The following is a 16,429-nucleotide window of genomic DNA, read 5'->3' as shown; positions in this document are numbered from 1 at the left end:
TCATAGTGGCCCATAGTGTATGAATACACAGTCTGACTAGGTGAATGCTTGTGAATAAACACTCAATCAAAGCAGCTAATCAAGCACAACTTAAAAAAAACAGACACAACTCTCACAATCAAAGAGGTCATTTCATTTTTCCAAGACATTGTTCACAGTTTTATTTGAAATTATTTTAGTGTATATATATATATATTTTTTTTTTTACCAGGAAGCACTTGGTCATAAAAGGAAATAATAAAACAAACAATACTTCACCATATCGTTGCAGCCAATAAACATTTTATTAACAACATGATCACAAATACTCTGGTGTATTATTCTTTTTTTGATCATAAGATTGCAATATCCAAAGAGCAATAGTTTATATACCACCCTCCCTTTCAGGTTCAAGACTTGTTTTAAAAAATCTTTCAGTCAGTGATTACACACACACACAATTGTGTTTGGCGAAAAAGGATACAAAACTCTTTAAAAATGTTGAGGTCAGGTCATGAGAAATAAATCTGTATGTGCTTATAATTGTATTTTAAAACAAAATCAAAAGAGAAAAAAATGACAATATAAAATATGAAAGGCTGACATAAAATGATTATCATCAGTGTCATTATAATTATTATTTTGTTACTATTGTCGTCACTAAAACTACTACTACTTATATTCACACCATTACATCTACAATAATACAAATAATAGTCATATTAATGACAATGATAGTAATAATAATGCCAAACAAACATTTTATAAATAAAAAACTCCTAGAAAACTAAGATGTTACTTAATTTAATTTCATAATTATTTCCTTTAAGACGGGAAACAGAACAGTAAACATTGGTTACCGACGGACAGATAGAGAAATAAAATAGAGAGAAAAATGAGCCCAGAGAAAGTAAAAAAATCAGTGCGAGAGTGTCCTCCATCCATCCCATTCTTCCAAACGTTACGTAAACAAACTGTTCCTGTAGTGTTACAGCAACATTGTCACGTTGCTTTAACATCACAGCAACGTAGAATAAATAAAATGGTTGTAGTTCGGGCCTCGATCCTCTCCTTGCCTCCTCAGACACAGCAGTGGTTGCCGTGGGGACAATGGTTCCAAAAGGTACAAGAAAGATTATGTCGTGCTGATTCTGCTCAGTTCTTGTCTAATAACTGGAAGAGAGAGGAGACAACAGGAGTGTTACAAGTCTTGTCATGGAGATAAGATGTGTTGTCCTGTCAGAGACCAACTCTACTATATCAGCAGTATTACTTTCAGTTTCTATGTCTCTGGTGCTATCTGGAGGATAACATGTCTCACTTCTCCTTCTCTTCCAATAACAACCTCATTTGGTCAGTTCCAAACATAGGTGCAGTAAACTGCATACTATAGAGATATTAGCCACAGACAGTACATTTCCTATGGAGACATTCTTGGAGGAAGTGAATGAGGAACTCAGAGAGATAACGCACCATCAATGATCTCATCCTTCACCTTGTGTAATTCACGAACAACTTCTTCCAAGATTTCCTGTTCCAAGTACAAAAGTTAATCATAACAGGTATATGTTTTCATATTCACAAAGTGTATGTGCCAATAATTTACTTCAGGGCTCCTTACCTGCTTCATTCTGTCAAAGTCTAAGGCATCTGTGTCGCTGCTACTCCCCACAGGTCGTACCCTACAGAAACCAAGGAAAACACTCTCACACAACATAGTAGCTCAATATATTTATTTTACAAATGAGAGTAAACATGCAATATAAAATTATAAGTGCACAAATAAGGCATGAAGTGTACAGAGGGAAATGTGTACAGTCCTTTACACAGTTAACCAGCCAATCCCTTGATTACATAACCTAATTTTAAAACCTAAGTCGGCAGACTAACTTAGTCCGTCAACGTTCTCACCTTGATACCAGTGATGACCTCTCTGCAGAGTTGGCTCTGTCCCATGGCTTCTTCACGCCATCTGAGAGGGGAAGGAGAAGAGAAGACAGGGGTCAGGGTAAGAAAAACATGACCTCAACATGTCAATTTTATTGTGTGTATATATATATATATATATATATATATATAATATATATATATATATATATATATATATATATAGTGTTGTTCTTGTGTACTATATATTGTGGTGTATTTGTGTTGTATATGTCTGAAACCCTACCTCTTCAAGGAGGATCTTAAATAAACCTCCTCCCCCAAAAATACACTTTTCCTACTAGCACTGACTCTGCTGATAACTACTTTATTGAGGGAAAATGTGCCTGTTATGACTGTGATATGTGGTTGTCTCATCTAGCTATCTTAAGATGAATGCACTAATTGTAAGTCGCATCTGCTATAAGAGCATCTGCTAAATTACAAAAATGTATATATATATATAAACTGTGTATGACTGGAGTACCTGTGGCGTTCTGTCCACCCTTGATGCCGGGGGAAGGGGACCTATTGGGGTCATCCTGCAAAACAACAGGAAAGATATATTGACGTCAACTAAGGAGAAGTGAGTCATAAATGTAATGATAAAAGAGTCATAATCACTGTAACATCAGTTAGCATCACTCACGATTTGGTTGTCCTCAGGCTTCTCTGATGCTGCTTTCCTTCTGGGGGCAAGAAGAAGCCTCTAGTCAGAGTCTCATTCAGTTTGATATCAAAGTTGTACATTCAATATGTCTGACGGTCCCCTCCACATATGACTAGACATTATTTTGAATAGAAATGTCTGTTCTAACTAGAGAGCTACGTTTCTGTGGGACCTGCAGGTCCAGCTTGAGATCATTGCGGCGCTGTCAGCATTTTTCATGCTGCGGTTGGGAGCGGGCGGTCAGACAGGCAACTTTGAGATTAAAATATTTTTGTTGTCCCGCAGATTATTTGGAAACGTTCATCTTTCTGCTTTGTATACGTTAGCATATTTATTGTATTAAAAGCACATCTTTGTTGCATTATTCACATACTCATAATTTGCTGCTTCAAGTTAAGTAGCCTACCTCTCCTTTCCTAGTTGGGCGTGCAAGATCAAGTGCACCTAGTATACATTACCGGTCAAAAGTTTTAGAACACCTACTCATTTATTTTTACTATTTCCTACATTGTAGAATAATAGTGAAGACATCAAAACTATGAACTAACACGTATGGAATCATGTAGTAACCAAAAAAGTGTTAAACAAATCAAAATATATCTTATATTTGAGATTCTTCAAATAGCCACTCTTTGCCTTGATGACAGCTTTGCACACTCTTGGCATTCTCTCAACCAGCTTCACCTGGAATGCTTTTCCAACAGTCTTGAAGGAATTCCCACATATGCTGAGTACTTGTTGGCTGCTTTTCCTTCACTCTGCAGTCCAACTCATCCCAAACCATCTCAATTTGGTTGAGATTGGGGGATTGTGGAGGCCAGGTTATCTGATGCAGCACTCCATCACTCCTTGGTAAAATAGCCCTTACACAGCCTGGAGGTGTGTTGGGTCATTGTCCTGTTGAAAAACAAATGATAGTTCCACGAAGTGCAAACCAGATGGGATGTTGTATCCCTGCGGAATGCTGCGGTAGCCATGCTGGTTAAGTGTGCCTTGAATTCAAAATAAATCATAGACAGTGTCACCAGCAAAGCACCTCCACACCATAACACCTCCTCCTCCATGCTTTATGGTGGGAAATACACATGCAGAGATCATCCGTTCACCCACACAGCGTCTCACAAAGACACAGCGGTTAGAACCAAAAATCTCACATTTGGACTCCAGACCAAAGGACAAATTTCCACCGGTCTAATGTCCATTGCTCGTGTTTCTTAGCCCAAGCAAGTCTCTTCTTATTATTGGTGTCCTTTAGTTGTGGTTTCTTTGCAGAAATTCAACAATGAAGGCCTGATTCATACATTTTCCTCTGAACAGTTAATGTTGAGATGTGTCTGCTCCCTAAACTTTATTTGGGCTGCAATTTCTGAGGCTGGTAACTCTAATGAACTTATCCTGAGCAGCTGAGGTAACTCTGGGTCTTCTATTCCTGTGGAGGTCCTCATGAGAGCCAGTTTCATCATAGCGCTTGATGTTTTTTGCGACTGCACTTGAAGAAACTTTCAAAGTTTTCTGTATTGCCTGACCTTCATGTCTTAAAGTAATGATGGACTGTCGTTTCTCTGTGCTTATTTGAGCTGTTCTTGCCATAATATGGACTTGGTATTTTACCAAATAGGGCTGTCTTCTGTATACCCCCCTACCTTGTCACAACACAACTGATGGCTCAAATGCATAAAGACGGAAAGAAATTCCACAAATTAACTTTTGATAAGGCACACCTGTTAATTGAAATGCATTCCAGGTGACTACTCCATGAAGCTGGTTGAGAGAATGTGCAAAGCTGTCATCAAGGCAAAGGGTGGCTACTTCGAAGAATCTCAAATATAAAACATATTTAGATTAGTTTAACACTTGTTTTGTTACTACATGATTCCATATGTGATATTTCATAGTTTTGATGTCTTCACTATTATTCTACAATGTAGAAAATAGTAAAAATAAAGAAAAACCCTTGAATGAGTAGGCGTTCTAAAACTTTGGACCGGTAGTGTATGTGTGATCTCAAAATAGAGTACCACAGTATGAGTCATAATACCCATAAAACCAAGCAGTCAAACAAGGAAATGGTTCCAATCGTTTTTCCACCATTCATTTTTCCTACAGGGGATTTTTAGAAACACTTAAAATAAGGGCTGTGTTTCGTGTAGGCTTAGCCTGGCATGATGTTTTGATAACCATGTAAATCTCTCTAATGAATATATTGGCAACATTTCTTTAAATTGACAATTCTGTGAACAGTCTTGTGCAAGTTTTACATTTACACAATACCTGTTAGCAAAGTTGTCAGCGAGAGATCAAGTGCAGGAGCTTGCAGGGATTTGTAGTCTTACATGATGACTACTTTGATACTAATTATCATTTTTCAATCTGAGAGTAAATAGATCCGAATATATTGATAAAAGTTACCTTGTCCGAGAGAGATTTACATGGTTATCAAAACGTCACACCAGGGTAAGCCTATGCGAAACACAGCCCTTATTTGAAGTGTTTCTAAAATTAATGGTTGAAAAACAATTGGAACCATTTCCCTGTTTGACTGCTAGGTTTTATGGGTATTATGACACCTCCACTGTGGAGCTATATAGAGTAGGCTGCCTATGCATGGACGGAGCGTCATGTGCTAGTTATCTTTCAAAGGAAATTATGTAAAAAACGATTAGACTATAGTTTACTACACTGTCTGTAAATAAATATTGATAATGGAAAAAAGTGGAGGGTGCTCAACCAACGTGAGTCGAGGTGCAATACAAAAATGTTATAATTGGAAAAGAAAAGGCGCAATGTGTGCCTAGGCTACCATGGTGAGCGATCATTGCGCCTTTTAATTTTCAATAAATATTGATTACCCAATTATGTGTATGTATGTGCCTGCAAATTGTCCTCATAAAAGATAGGCTACATCCTATAAAAAAAACATAGCTCAAAAGAAGTAGAAGTGTCCACTATAATCATTCTTGCTGCTTCAAGGTCAGCAGCCATACATGCGAGATAAGGTGTGCGTTTGATCTCAATTAAATAGTTGATATTAGCACCGGAGGGGATGGCTGCCGTTTTACATGCGCCTAACTGTGCTATTTTGTAAGTTTTTTTTCGCATCGTTTGTAATTTATTTTGTCCATAATGTTGCTGCTACCGTCTCTTATGACCGAAAAGAGCTTCTGGATATCAGAACAGCGATTACTCACCTCGAACTGGACAAATACCTTTTCTTTAATGAGTCCGACGCAAAGTATATACTGCTTCCCTGAGACCAAGCCCAAATCCCGTCATTCGTGTGAAGAAAATACGAAAATACAGGGGGTGGAGATCAGGGTGCCTTGTGAGAATTTGTTGGCGAGTGGGTAACCTGCCTCTACCATCCATTCTATTTGCCAACGTGCAATCACTGGAAAATAAACTGGATGATCTCCGTTCAAGACTATCCTACCAACGGGACATTAACCTGTCTGGGCTAGGGGGCAGTATTTTCACGGCCGGATAAAAAACGTACCCAAATTAAACAGGTTAATACTCTGTCCCAGAAACTAGAATATGCATATTATTAGTGGATTTGGATAGAAAACACTCTGAAGTTTCTAAAATTGTTTGAATTGTGTCTGTGAATATAACAGAACTCATATGGCAGGCAAAAACCTGAGAAAAATCCAAGCAGGAAGTGAAAAGTCAGAGAATTGTCTTTCTTCTTTTGATTCTCTATCGAAGCTACAGTGTCTGTGGGGTGACGTTGCACTTCCCAAGGCTTCCATTGGCTGTCTAAAGCCTTCAGAAAGTGGTTTGAGCATTCTGCTGTTACTGGGCAGATAATAGGAGCTCAGTTACGTGGTCTGCCTAGCAACAAAGGGATTGGATATGTTCGGTCCCGCGAGCGCGCCCCTCCTTTTTCTTCTTGAATGAATATGCTATTGTCTGGTTGGAATATTATCGCAATTTTATGTTAAAAATACCATAAAGATTGATTTTAAACAGCGTTTGACATGCTTCTAAGTACGGTAATGGAACATTTTGACTTTGTCTGTCGTTCTGCGCTCGCGCGTTATGCCTTTGGATAAGTGACCTGTACGCACAAACAAAACTGAGGTATTTGGACATAAATATGGATTATTTGGAACAAAAACAAAATTTATTGTGGAAGTATGTAACGCCCTGGCCATAGAGAGGGTTTTTTTGTTCTTTATTTTGGTTAGGCCTGGGTGTTACATTGGGTGGGCGTTCTATGTTCTTTTTCTATGTTTTTGTATTTCTTTGTTTTGGGCCGTGTGTGGCTCCCAATCAGGCACAGCTGAAGTTCGTTGTTGTTGATTGGGAGTCACACATAAGTGCATGTTTTTCCGTTGGGGTTTTGTGGGTAATTGTTTCCGTCATTGTGTTTCACCTGACAGGACTGTTTGGCTGTCGGTTTCCTTGTTTTGTTTTTGTATAGTGTTCTTGCTTAATTAAATATGATGAACACTAACTCCACTGCGTTTTGGTCCACTCTCTCTCACGTCAGCCCTTACAGAATTACCCACCACAAAAGGACCAAGCAGCGGAGGAAGGAGCAGCACCAGGAGAGCAGCATGATGGACTCATGGACGTGGGAACAAATACTGGACGGAGAGGGACCATGGACTCAGGCTGGGGAGTATCGCCTCCCGCAGTGGGAGATCGAAGCAGCGAGAGCGGAGAGGCGATATTATGAGGAGAGAGAGCGCAACATGCACGAGAGGCAGCCCCAATAATTTTTTTGGGGGGGGCACACGGGACAGTCGGCGGTGCCGAGGTCGGAACCAGAGCCAGTCGGGTTGACGTTGGAGGTGAGCGAAGGGTGGAAAGCAGAGACAGTGAAGGAGTTGATGGGGAGATTGGAGGAGAGAGAGATGAGAGACCTGCTGGTTTGGTGCATAAGGCACGGCATTTGCCCTACGGAGCGTGTCAGTGAATTGATGTCACCTGAGTCAGTTCTGCATACTCGTCCTGAGGTGCGTGCTGGCCGTCTGTTGAAGACTGTGCCTGCGCCCAGAAACAGGCCTCCTGCATGTCTTCCCAGCCCTGCACGTCCTGTGCCTACGCCCAGAAACAGGCCTCCTGCATGTCTTCCCAGCCCTGCACGTCCTGTGCCTACGCCCAGAACCAGGCCTCCTGCAAGTCTTCCCATCCTGGTCAGTCCTGTGCCTCCTCCTAGGACCAGGCCACCAGTGGGTCTCCCCATCCTGGTCTGTCCTGTGCCTGCTCCACGGACCAGGCCTCCAGTGGGTCTCCCCATCCTGGTTAAGCCTATACCTCCTCCACGGACCAGGCCTCCAGTGGGTTTCCCCATCCTGGTCTGTCCTGTGCCTGCTCCACGGACCAGGCCTCCAGTGGGTCTCCCCATCCTGGTTAAGCCTGTGCCTCCTCCTCGGACCAGGCCTCCAGTGGGTCTCCCCATCCTGGTCTGTCCTGTGCCTACTCCACGGACCAGGCCTCCAGTGGGTCTCCCCATCCTGGTCCGTCCTGTGCCACCTCCCAGGACTAGGCCTCCAGTGGGTCTCGCCAGTCCAGAGCCGCCCGCCAGTCAGGAGCTGCCAGAGCCGCCCGCCAGTCAGGAGCTGCCAGAGCCGCCCGCCAGTCAGGAGCTGCCAGAGCCGCCCGCCAGTCAGGAGCTGCAAGAGCCGACCGCCAGTCAGGAGCTGCCAGAGCCGCCGCCAGTCAGGAGCTGCCAGAGCGGCCCGCCTGTCCGGAGCTGCCAGAGCGGCCCGCCTGTCCGGAGCTGCCAGAGCGGCCCGCCTGTCCGGAGCTGCCAGAGCGGCCCGCCTGTCCGGAGCTGCCAGAGCGGCCCGCCTGTCCGGAGCTGCCAGAGCGGCCCGCCTGTTCGGAGCTGCCAGAGCGGCCCGCCGGTCCGGATCTGCCAGAGCGGCCCGCCGGTCCGGATCTGCCAGAGTGGCCCGCCGTGCCGGATCTGCCAGAGTGGCCCGCCGTGCCGGATCTGCCAGAATGGCCCGCCTGTCCATATCTGCCAGAGTGGCCCGCCTATCCGGATCTGCCATCGCCGCCCGCCAGCCGGGCGCAGCCAGGGTCATCCGCCAGTCGGGCGCAGCAAGGGTCGCCCGCCAGCCGGGCGCAGCCATCACCGCCCGCCAGCCGGGCGCAGCAAGGGACACCCGCCAGCCGGGCGCAGCCATCGCCGCCAGCCGGGCGCAGCCAGGGTCGTCCGCCAGCCGGGCGCAACAAGGGTCGCCCCCCAGCCGGGCGAAGTCAGGGTCGCCCACCAGACCTTCGGCACGGCCAGGTGCGCCAACTAAGAGGGCGACGCCAAGGGTGGGGCAGAGGCCACGTCCCGCACCTGAGCCGCTGCCGTAGGAAGGCCCACCCAGACCCTCCCCTTCAGTGTCAGGTTTTGCGGCCGGAGTCCGCACCTTGGAGGGGGGGGGGGGGGGGGGGTACTGTAACGCCCTGGCCATAGAGAGGGGTTTTTTGTTCTTTATTTTGGTTACATTGGGTGGGCATTCTATGTTCTTTTTCTATGTTTTTGTATTTCTTTGTTTTGGGCCGTGTGTGGCTCCCAATCAGGCACAGCTGAAGTTCGTTGTTGTTGATTGGGAGTCACACATAAGTGCATGTTTTTCCGTTGGGGTTTTGTGGGTAATTGTTTCTGTCATTGTGTTTCACCTGACAGGACTGTTTGGCTGTCGGTTTCCTTGTTTTGTTTTTGTATAGTGTTCTTGCTTAATTAAATATGATGAACACTAACTCCGCTGCGTTTTGGTCCACTCTCTCTCACGTCAGCCCTTACAAAGTAGCAGTCCTGGGAGTGCATTCTGGCGAAGATCAGCAAAGGTAATATAATATTTCTAATACTAATTCTGAGTTTAGGTTGCCCCGAATTTGGCGGGTGTACTCAGAATATTGAAAAATGTGCTTTCTCCGTAAAGCTATTTTAAAATCTGACACAGCGGTTGCATAAAGGAGTAGTCTATCTATAATTCTTAAAATAATTGTTATGTATTTTGTCAACATTTATGATGAGTATTTTTGTAAATTGATGTGCACATTCACCGTACGTTTTGGTGGGAATACATTTTCTGAATATCACGCGCCAATGTAAAATGCTGTTTTTGGATATAAATATGAACTTTATCGAACAAAACATACATGTATTGTGTAACATAATGTCCTAGGAGTGTCATCTGATGAAGATCGTCAAAGGTTAGTGCTTCGCTGTGTTTTGAGTTTTATTGACACATGTCCTTGCTTGGAAAATGGCTGTGTGATTATTTTTGTCTATGTACTCTCCAAACATAATCTAATGTTTTGCTTTCGCTGTAAAGCCTTTTTGAAATCAGACAATGTGGTTAGATTAACGAGAAGTGTATCTTTAAAATGGTGTAAAATAGTCGTATGTTTGAGAAAGTTGAATTATGACATTTTGTTGTTTTTGAATTTTCCACCCTGATATTTCACTGGCTTTGTCCTGCAGGTGGGACGCTGGCGTCCCACCTAGCCCATAGAAGTTAAGGCTTGCAAACCTCCCCCTTTTTCCTCCAAACATAACGATGGTCATTATGGCCAAACAGTTCTGTTTCATCATACCAGAGGACATTTCTCCAAAAAGTACGATCTTTGTCCCCATGTGCAGTTGCAAACCGTAGTCTGGCTTTTTTTGGCGGTTTTGGAGCAGTGGCTTCTTCCTTGCTGAGCGGCATTTCAGGTTATGTCGATATAGGACTCGTTTTACTGTGGATATAGATACTTTTGTACCTGTACCTGTTCTGGCATTTGGAAATTGTTTTGGCAGATTTCTTTTGATTTTCCCATGATGTCAAGCAAAGAGGCAGTTAGTTTGAAGGTAGGCCTTGAAATACATCCACAGGTACACCTCCAATTGACTCAAATGATGTCAATTAGACTATCAGAAGCTTCTAAAGCCATGACATGTGTTTTCTAGGGATGGGGGAAAAGTGTGACACCAATCAGGCCACAGAGGACTGGAATTTCCTAGGCCTGGCCTATAGGGATGAGGTCTGAGACCTGGTACTGTGGTGCCAGGACAACAATGTGAGCACAAAGGAGCTGATCATGGACTACAGGAAAAGGAGGGGGAACAGGCCCTCATTAAAATTGACAGGGATGTAGTGGAGCGGGTCGAGAGTTTCAAGTTCCTTGGTGTCCACGTCATCAACAAACTATCATGGTCCAAACACATCAACGCAGTCATGAAGAGGGCACAACAACATATTTTCCCCTCAGGGGACTGAAAAGATTTGGCATGGGTCCCCAGATCTTCAAAAAGTTCAACTGCTACACCATCCTCAAAGGTTGCATCATCGCCTGGTATGGCAACTGCTCGGCATCCGACTGTAAGGCGCTACAGAGGGTAGTGCGTACGGCCCAGTTCATCACTGGGGCCAAGCTTCCTGCCATCCAGGACCTATATACTAGGCGGTGACAGAGGAAGGTCCAAAGAATTGTCAAAGACTCCAGTCACCCAAGTCACAGACTGTTCTCTCTGCTATCGCACTGCAAGCGGTACCAGAGCGCAAAGTCTAGGTCCAAAAGGCTCCTTAACAGCTTCTACCCCCAAGCCATAACCCTGTTGAACAATTAATCAGATGGCCACCCGGACTATTTACATTGACCCCCCCATTTCTTTTTACACTGCTGCTACTCACTGTTTATTATCTACGCATAGTCACTTTACTCCTACCTACAGTACATGTACAAATTACCTCAACTAACCTGTACCCCCGCACATTGACTCAGTACCGGTACCCCCTGTATATAGCCTCATTATAGTTATTTTATTGTGTTACTTTAATTGTTTTACTTTAGTTTATTCAGTAAATACTGCATTGTTGGCTTGTAAGTAAGCATTTTATTGTAAGGTGAGCACCTGTTGTATTCGGCGCATGTGACAAATAACATTTGATTTGATTTGAGTAGGCTATAAATATAGCCAGTGCACGGGCGGAGAAGCACGGTGTCACGTTCTGACCAGTATGAGGGTTATTTTGTTAGTGTAGGCTGGTCAGGACGTGGCAGAGGGTATTTGGTTTATGTGGTTCGGGGTGTGTGTTTTATATAGAGGGTAGTTGATTTATGTATTCCGGGGTTTTTGGTCACTGCTCTGTTAGTCTATGTTCTTTCTAGTTAGTCTGTTTCTGTGTTGAGTTAATTGGGGTGAGGACTCTCAATTAAAGGCAGGTGTTGTCTAGTTGCCTTTGATTGAGAGTCCTATATATTAGGGTGTGTTTGTAATTTGTGGGAGGTTGTCACTTGAATTGCTGTCACTTGTATTTCTGTTATTAGCCTTCAAGTCTGTATTCGTCGTCTATCGTTTTGTTTGTGTGTGTTTCATTAAAAAGTTAATTATGAGTACTCAACCCGCTGCGCCTTGGTCCATTCCTGACGACCGTCGTTACAGAACCTCCCACCAAATCCGGACCAAGCAGCGAAGGAGGGAGCAACAGGTGGACTTCGTGGAGAAAAGGGAATTTGAGTCGGACCAACGGGAGAAATGGACATGGGAACACATTATGGCCGGAGAGGGCCCATGGAAAAAATGGAGCGAAGACCGGGAACGCTACAGGGGAACAAGACTGGCTATTAAACCGGAGAGGCAGCCCCAATAATTTTTTTTGGGGGGGCACACGGGTAGTTTGGCAGGGCCAGGATTGAGCCGCAAGCCAAATCCCCGTGCTTATTGGGGGCAGCCTAGTATTAGTCAGGTCCCGTGCGTTGGAGTGAGGTGCACGGCGTTGAGGCCGAGGATTCACAGGCCGGTGTGCGCAGTACCTGCGCCCCGCATTTGTCAGGGGAAAGCGGGCATCCAGCCAGGAAGGGTGGAGCCAGTACTGCGCTCGAGACCGCCAGTGCGCTTTCACGGTCCAATATATCCTGTTCCCGCTCCACGCACTAGCCCCAAGGTGTGTGGTTCAAAGCTGGCATATCCAGTACCAGCACCACGCACTAGGCTTCCAGTGCGTCAGCCCAGTCCAGTACGTCCTGTTCCCGCTCCACGCACTAGCCCTAAGGTGTGTGTTTCCAGGCTGGCATATCCAGTACGAGCACCACGCACCAGGATTCCAGTGCGTCAGCCCAGTCCAGTACGTCCTGTTCCCGCTCCACGCACTAGCCCTAAGGTGTGTGTTTCAAAGCTGGCATATCCAGTACCAGCACCACGCACCAGGATTATAGTGCGTCAGCCCAGTCCAGTACGTCCTGTTCCCGCTCCACGCACTAGCACTAAGGTGTGTGTTTCCAGGCTGGCATATCCAGTACCAGCACCACGCACCAGGCTTCCAGTGCGGCAGCCCAGTCCAGTACGTCCTGTTCCCGCTCCACGCACTAGCCCTAAGGTGTGTGTTTCCAGTATGGTACCTCCATTACCAGCACCACGCACCAGGCTTCAGTGCGTCAGCCCAGTCCAGCACGTCCTGTCCATGTTCCTCGTACTAGCCATGTGGTGCGTGTCCTTAGTCTGGCATGTCCTAAGCCAGCCCCACGCACCAGGCCTTCAGGCAACAGTGCCTCGTCCAGAGCTTCCGGCGACAGTGCCCCGGAGAGAGACGGCCCACTGTTCAGAACCAGGTGAGACGGCCCACTGTTCGGAACCAGGTGAGACGGCCCACTGTTCAGAGCCGAGTGAGTCTGGCTACAGTCCAGAACTTCCGGCAACAGTGCCTCGTCCAGAACTTCCGGCAACAGTGCCTCGTCCAGAACTTCCGGCAACAGTGCCTCGTCCAGAACTTCCGGCAACAGTGCCTCGTCCAGAGCTTCCGGCGACGGTGCCCCGGAAAGAGACGGCCCACTGTTCGGAACCAGGTGAGACGGCCCACTGTTCGGAACCAGGTGAGACGGCCCACTGTTCAGAGCCGAGTGAGTCTGGCTACAGTCCAGAGCTCCTAGAACCTTTCTACAGTCCAGAGCTCCTAGAGTCTTCCTACAGTCCAGAGCTCCTAGAGTCTTCCTACAGTCCAGAGCTCCTAGAGTCACCCTACAGTCCAGAGCTTCTAGAGTCACCCTACAGTCCAGAGCTCCTAGAGTCTTCCTACAGTCCAGAGCTCCTAGAGTCTTCCTACAGTCCAGAGCTCCTAGAGTCACCCTACAGTCCAGAGCTTCTAGAGTCTTCCTACAGTCCAGAGCTCCTAGAGTCTTCCTACAGTCCAGAGCTCCTAGAGTCTTCCTACAGTCCAGAGCTCCTAGAGTCTTCCTACAGTCCGAGCTCCTAGAGTCTTCCTACAGTCCAGAGCTCCTAGAGTCTTCCTACAGTCCAGAGCTCCTAGAGTCTTCCTACAGTCCAGAGCTCCTAGAGTCTTCCTACAGTCCAGAGCTCCTAGAGTCTTCCTACAGTCCAGAGCTCCTAGAGTCTTCCTACAGTCCAGAGCTCCTAGAGTCACCCTATAGTCCGGGGTCGACAGAGAGGGACATCACTGTAGAGACAGTTTATGAGGGGAGTGAGCCAGGGGTGGAGTGTGGTCTGCGTCCGGCTCCTGAGCCACCTCCTGAGGGGGGAGTATTGGGGTTAGAGGGGGGGTGTTGCAGGAACACCGTTGGTGACGGTGGCCACCCTCCCTTCCCTCCCATGTACTGTTGGGGATTTATTAGTGTTTTGGGGGATATTTATTGTTGTTGTTTTTTTTTTGTGTGTGAGGTGCATCCGGGGTCTGCACCTTTGGGGGGGGGGGGGGGGGTAATGTCACGTTCTGACCAGTATGAGGGTTATTTTGTTAGTGTAGGCTGGTCAGGACGTGGCAGAGGGTATTTGGTTTATGTGGTTCGGGGTATGTGTTTTATATAGAGGGTAGTTGATTTATGTATTCCGGGGTTTTTGGTCACTGCTCTGTTAGTCTATGTTCTTTCTAGTTAGTCTGTTTCTGTGTTGAGTTAATTGGGGTGAGGACTCTCAATTAAAGGCAGGTGTTGTCTAGTTGCCTTTGATTGAGAGTCCTATATATTAGGGTGTGTTTGTGTTTGTAATTTGTGGGAGGTTGTCACTTGAATTGCTGTCACTTGTATTTCTGTTATTAGCCTTCAAGTCTGTATTCGTCGTCTATCGTTTTGTTTGTATCAGTGTTTCATTAAAAAGTTAATTATGAGCACTCAACCCGCTGCGCCTTGGTCCATTCCTGACGACCGTCGTTACACACGGGGAAGTTATCTTTCCAAAGAAATTTACTTCATAAATATGATTAGGCTATAGTGTACTATATTGCCTTGAAATAAATATTGATCATTCATATTTGTCAGTCTGAAAATTGTCCCACTCCTAAAAGGTAGGGTATAAAACGTAGCTAATTGTAAAGTGCAAGTCTCCAACTCTGCTCTCTTCAAACTATGTCTAGCCTATTGGCTGATATAGCCCAGTAATACCGATAGCCTAATTTAATGGACTATGTGAGAATCTCTGTTAATTTAATATGTTTCTTAGGTTATTTTTCCGCATTTTGATATTCCCTATAGGGCCTAAAATCGCTGCGACCATGGCTACCAAGTGAGCTGCGTCACATACGCCTAAAATAACATTGCAGGACTGCAGTTGGGTTCGGGACCAGTTTTTGCGGTAGTGGATAGGAGCCGGACAGAAAGCCAGTGCCGCATGAAAAGCTGCGGGTGCGGGTGGGAGCGGGATTAATAAATTAGTCCCGCACAGACCTGTAGTTCTAACTATATGCTCTGAATAGGAATGCCTGCTCTAGTGTTTCTAACTCTATGCTTTGAATAGGAATGCCTGCTCTAGTGTTTCTAACTCTATGCTCTGAATAGGAATGCCTGCTCTAGTGTTTCTAACTCTATGCTCTGAATAGGAATGCCTACTCTTGTGTTTCTAACTCTATGCTCTGAATAGGAATGCCTGCTCTAGTGTTTCTAACTCTATGCTCTGAATAGGAATGCCTACTCTTGTGTTTCTAACTCTATGCTCTGACCTCCGCGCCAGCAGAGCGTTCATCTCCTCCATCAGTCCTCCACTGCCGCCACTTGTCCGGTTGGCTTCGTTTTTGGTCCCCGATCCTGAAGAGTTAGAGTCCTCAGGCTGGAGAGAGAAGAGAGAGACACACACAGTATCTTAGGCGTGGATAGGACAGAGAGTGTTATGTAACCTAGTTGTAAGGGGGAAAGGAAAGGGAAAGGGGGATACCTAGTCAGTGGTACAACTGAATGCATTCAACTGAAATGTGTCTTCCACATTTAATCCAACCCCTCTGGAGCACCAGTTAATGGTCTAAAAGGGCTTCCTTAACCTATTTCATCTCCACTGATAGGAAAGAGCTGGGCTTGGTGAACATTGTGCTTTCACCTATCCTATGTTGAGATCAGTGCAGATGAAGCAAAGAAGACGAGGAGATAAGGAGCCTTTAGACCAGTGGTCACCAACCTTTTCTGAGTCAAGATCACTGTCACAGTCAAAAAGCAAGCTGAGATTTACTGCTCACGACTTAACATTAACCTAATAAAAATACAGTTCTGTAGGATTGAGGCTTCTGCAGTAGGCCAAATATATTATCACAGCATATTGGCTATATACAGTGCTGTGAAAAAGTATTTGCCCCCTTCCTAATTTCTTATTTTCTTGCACATTTGTCACACTTAAATGTTTCAGATCATCAAACAAATTGTAATATTACACAAAGATAACCCAAGTAAACACAAAATGCAGTTTTTAAGTGATGATTTTATTTATTAAGGGAAAAAAGCTATCCGAACCTTCATGGCCCTATGTGAAAAAGTAATTGCCCCTAAACCTAATAACTGGTTGTGCCACCCTCAGCAGCAACAACTGCAATCAAGCATTTGCGATAACTATATAGAATATGGTTCTTCTCAGACCATATTATATTTCCAAACTCTAGCTTTGATAACAAAATAGATCAGTTGGTGTAGCACATGTGAGGCACAGCT

The 16,429-nt window shown here is 45.3% G+C and overlaps 1 protein-coding gene across 5 annotated transcripts in view; it reads right to left on the bottom strand.

Moving 5' to 3' along the window:
- Window positions 1-262: 262 nt before the first annotated feature.
- Window positions 263-16,429, bottom strand: part of LOC106608079 (ena/VASP-like protein) — a 141,544-nt gene continuing 125,377 nt past the window's right edge. For 3 of the 5 annotated variants that reach the window (XM_045721005.2, XM_045721006.2, XM_082976997.1), the window contains exons 7-13: window positions 15,457-15,563; window positions 2,555-2,594; window positions 2,393-2,447; window positions 1,891-1,951; window positions 1,601-1,661; window positions 1,453-1,510; window positions 263-1,152 (exon numbers count right to left, since the gene is read on the bottom strand). In XM_045721005.2, coding sequence (XP_045576961.1) covers window positions 1,115-1,152; window positions 1,453-1,510; window positions 1,601-1,661; window positions 1,891-1,951; window positions 2,393-2,447; window positions 2,555-2,594; window positions 15,457-15,563 — 420 coding nt within the window. In that variant the 3' untranslated portion in view covers window positions 263-1,114. The remainder of the gene's footprint in view (window positions 1,153-1,452; window positions 1,511-1,600; window positions 1,662-1,890; window positions 1,952-2,392; window positions 2,448-2,554; window positions 2,595-15,456; window positions 15,564-16,429) is intronic. The other 2 variants (XM_082976996.1, XM_082976998.1) reach the window with 1 other exon arrangement.

Source organism: Salmo salar, chromosome 06 (genome assembly GCF_965601325.2).
Source record: "Salmo salar chromosome 06, fSalSal1, whole genome shotgun sequence".
In the NCBI taxonomy this organism is placed as follows: domain Eukaryota; kingdom Metazoa; phylum Chordata; class Actinopteri; order Salmoniformes; family Salmonidae; genus Salmo; species Salmo salar.
This window is presented reverse-complemented; position numbering and strand designations above follow the sequence as displayed.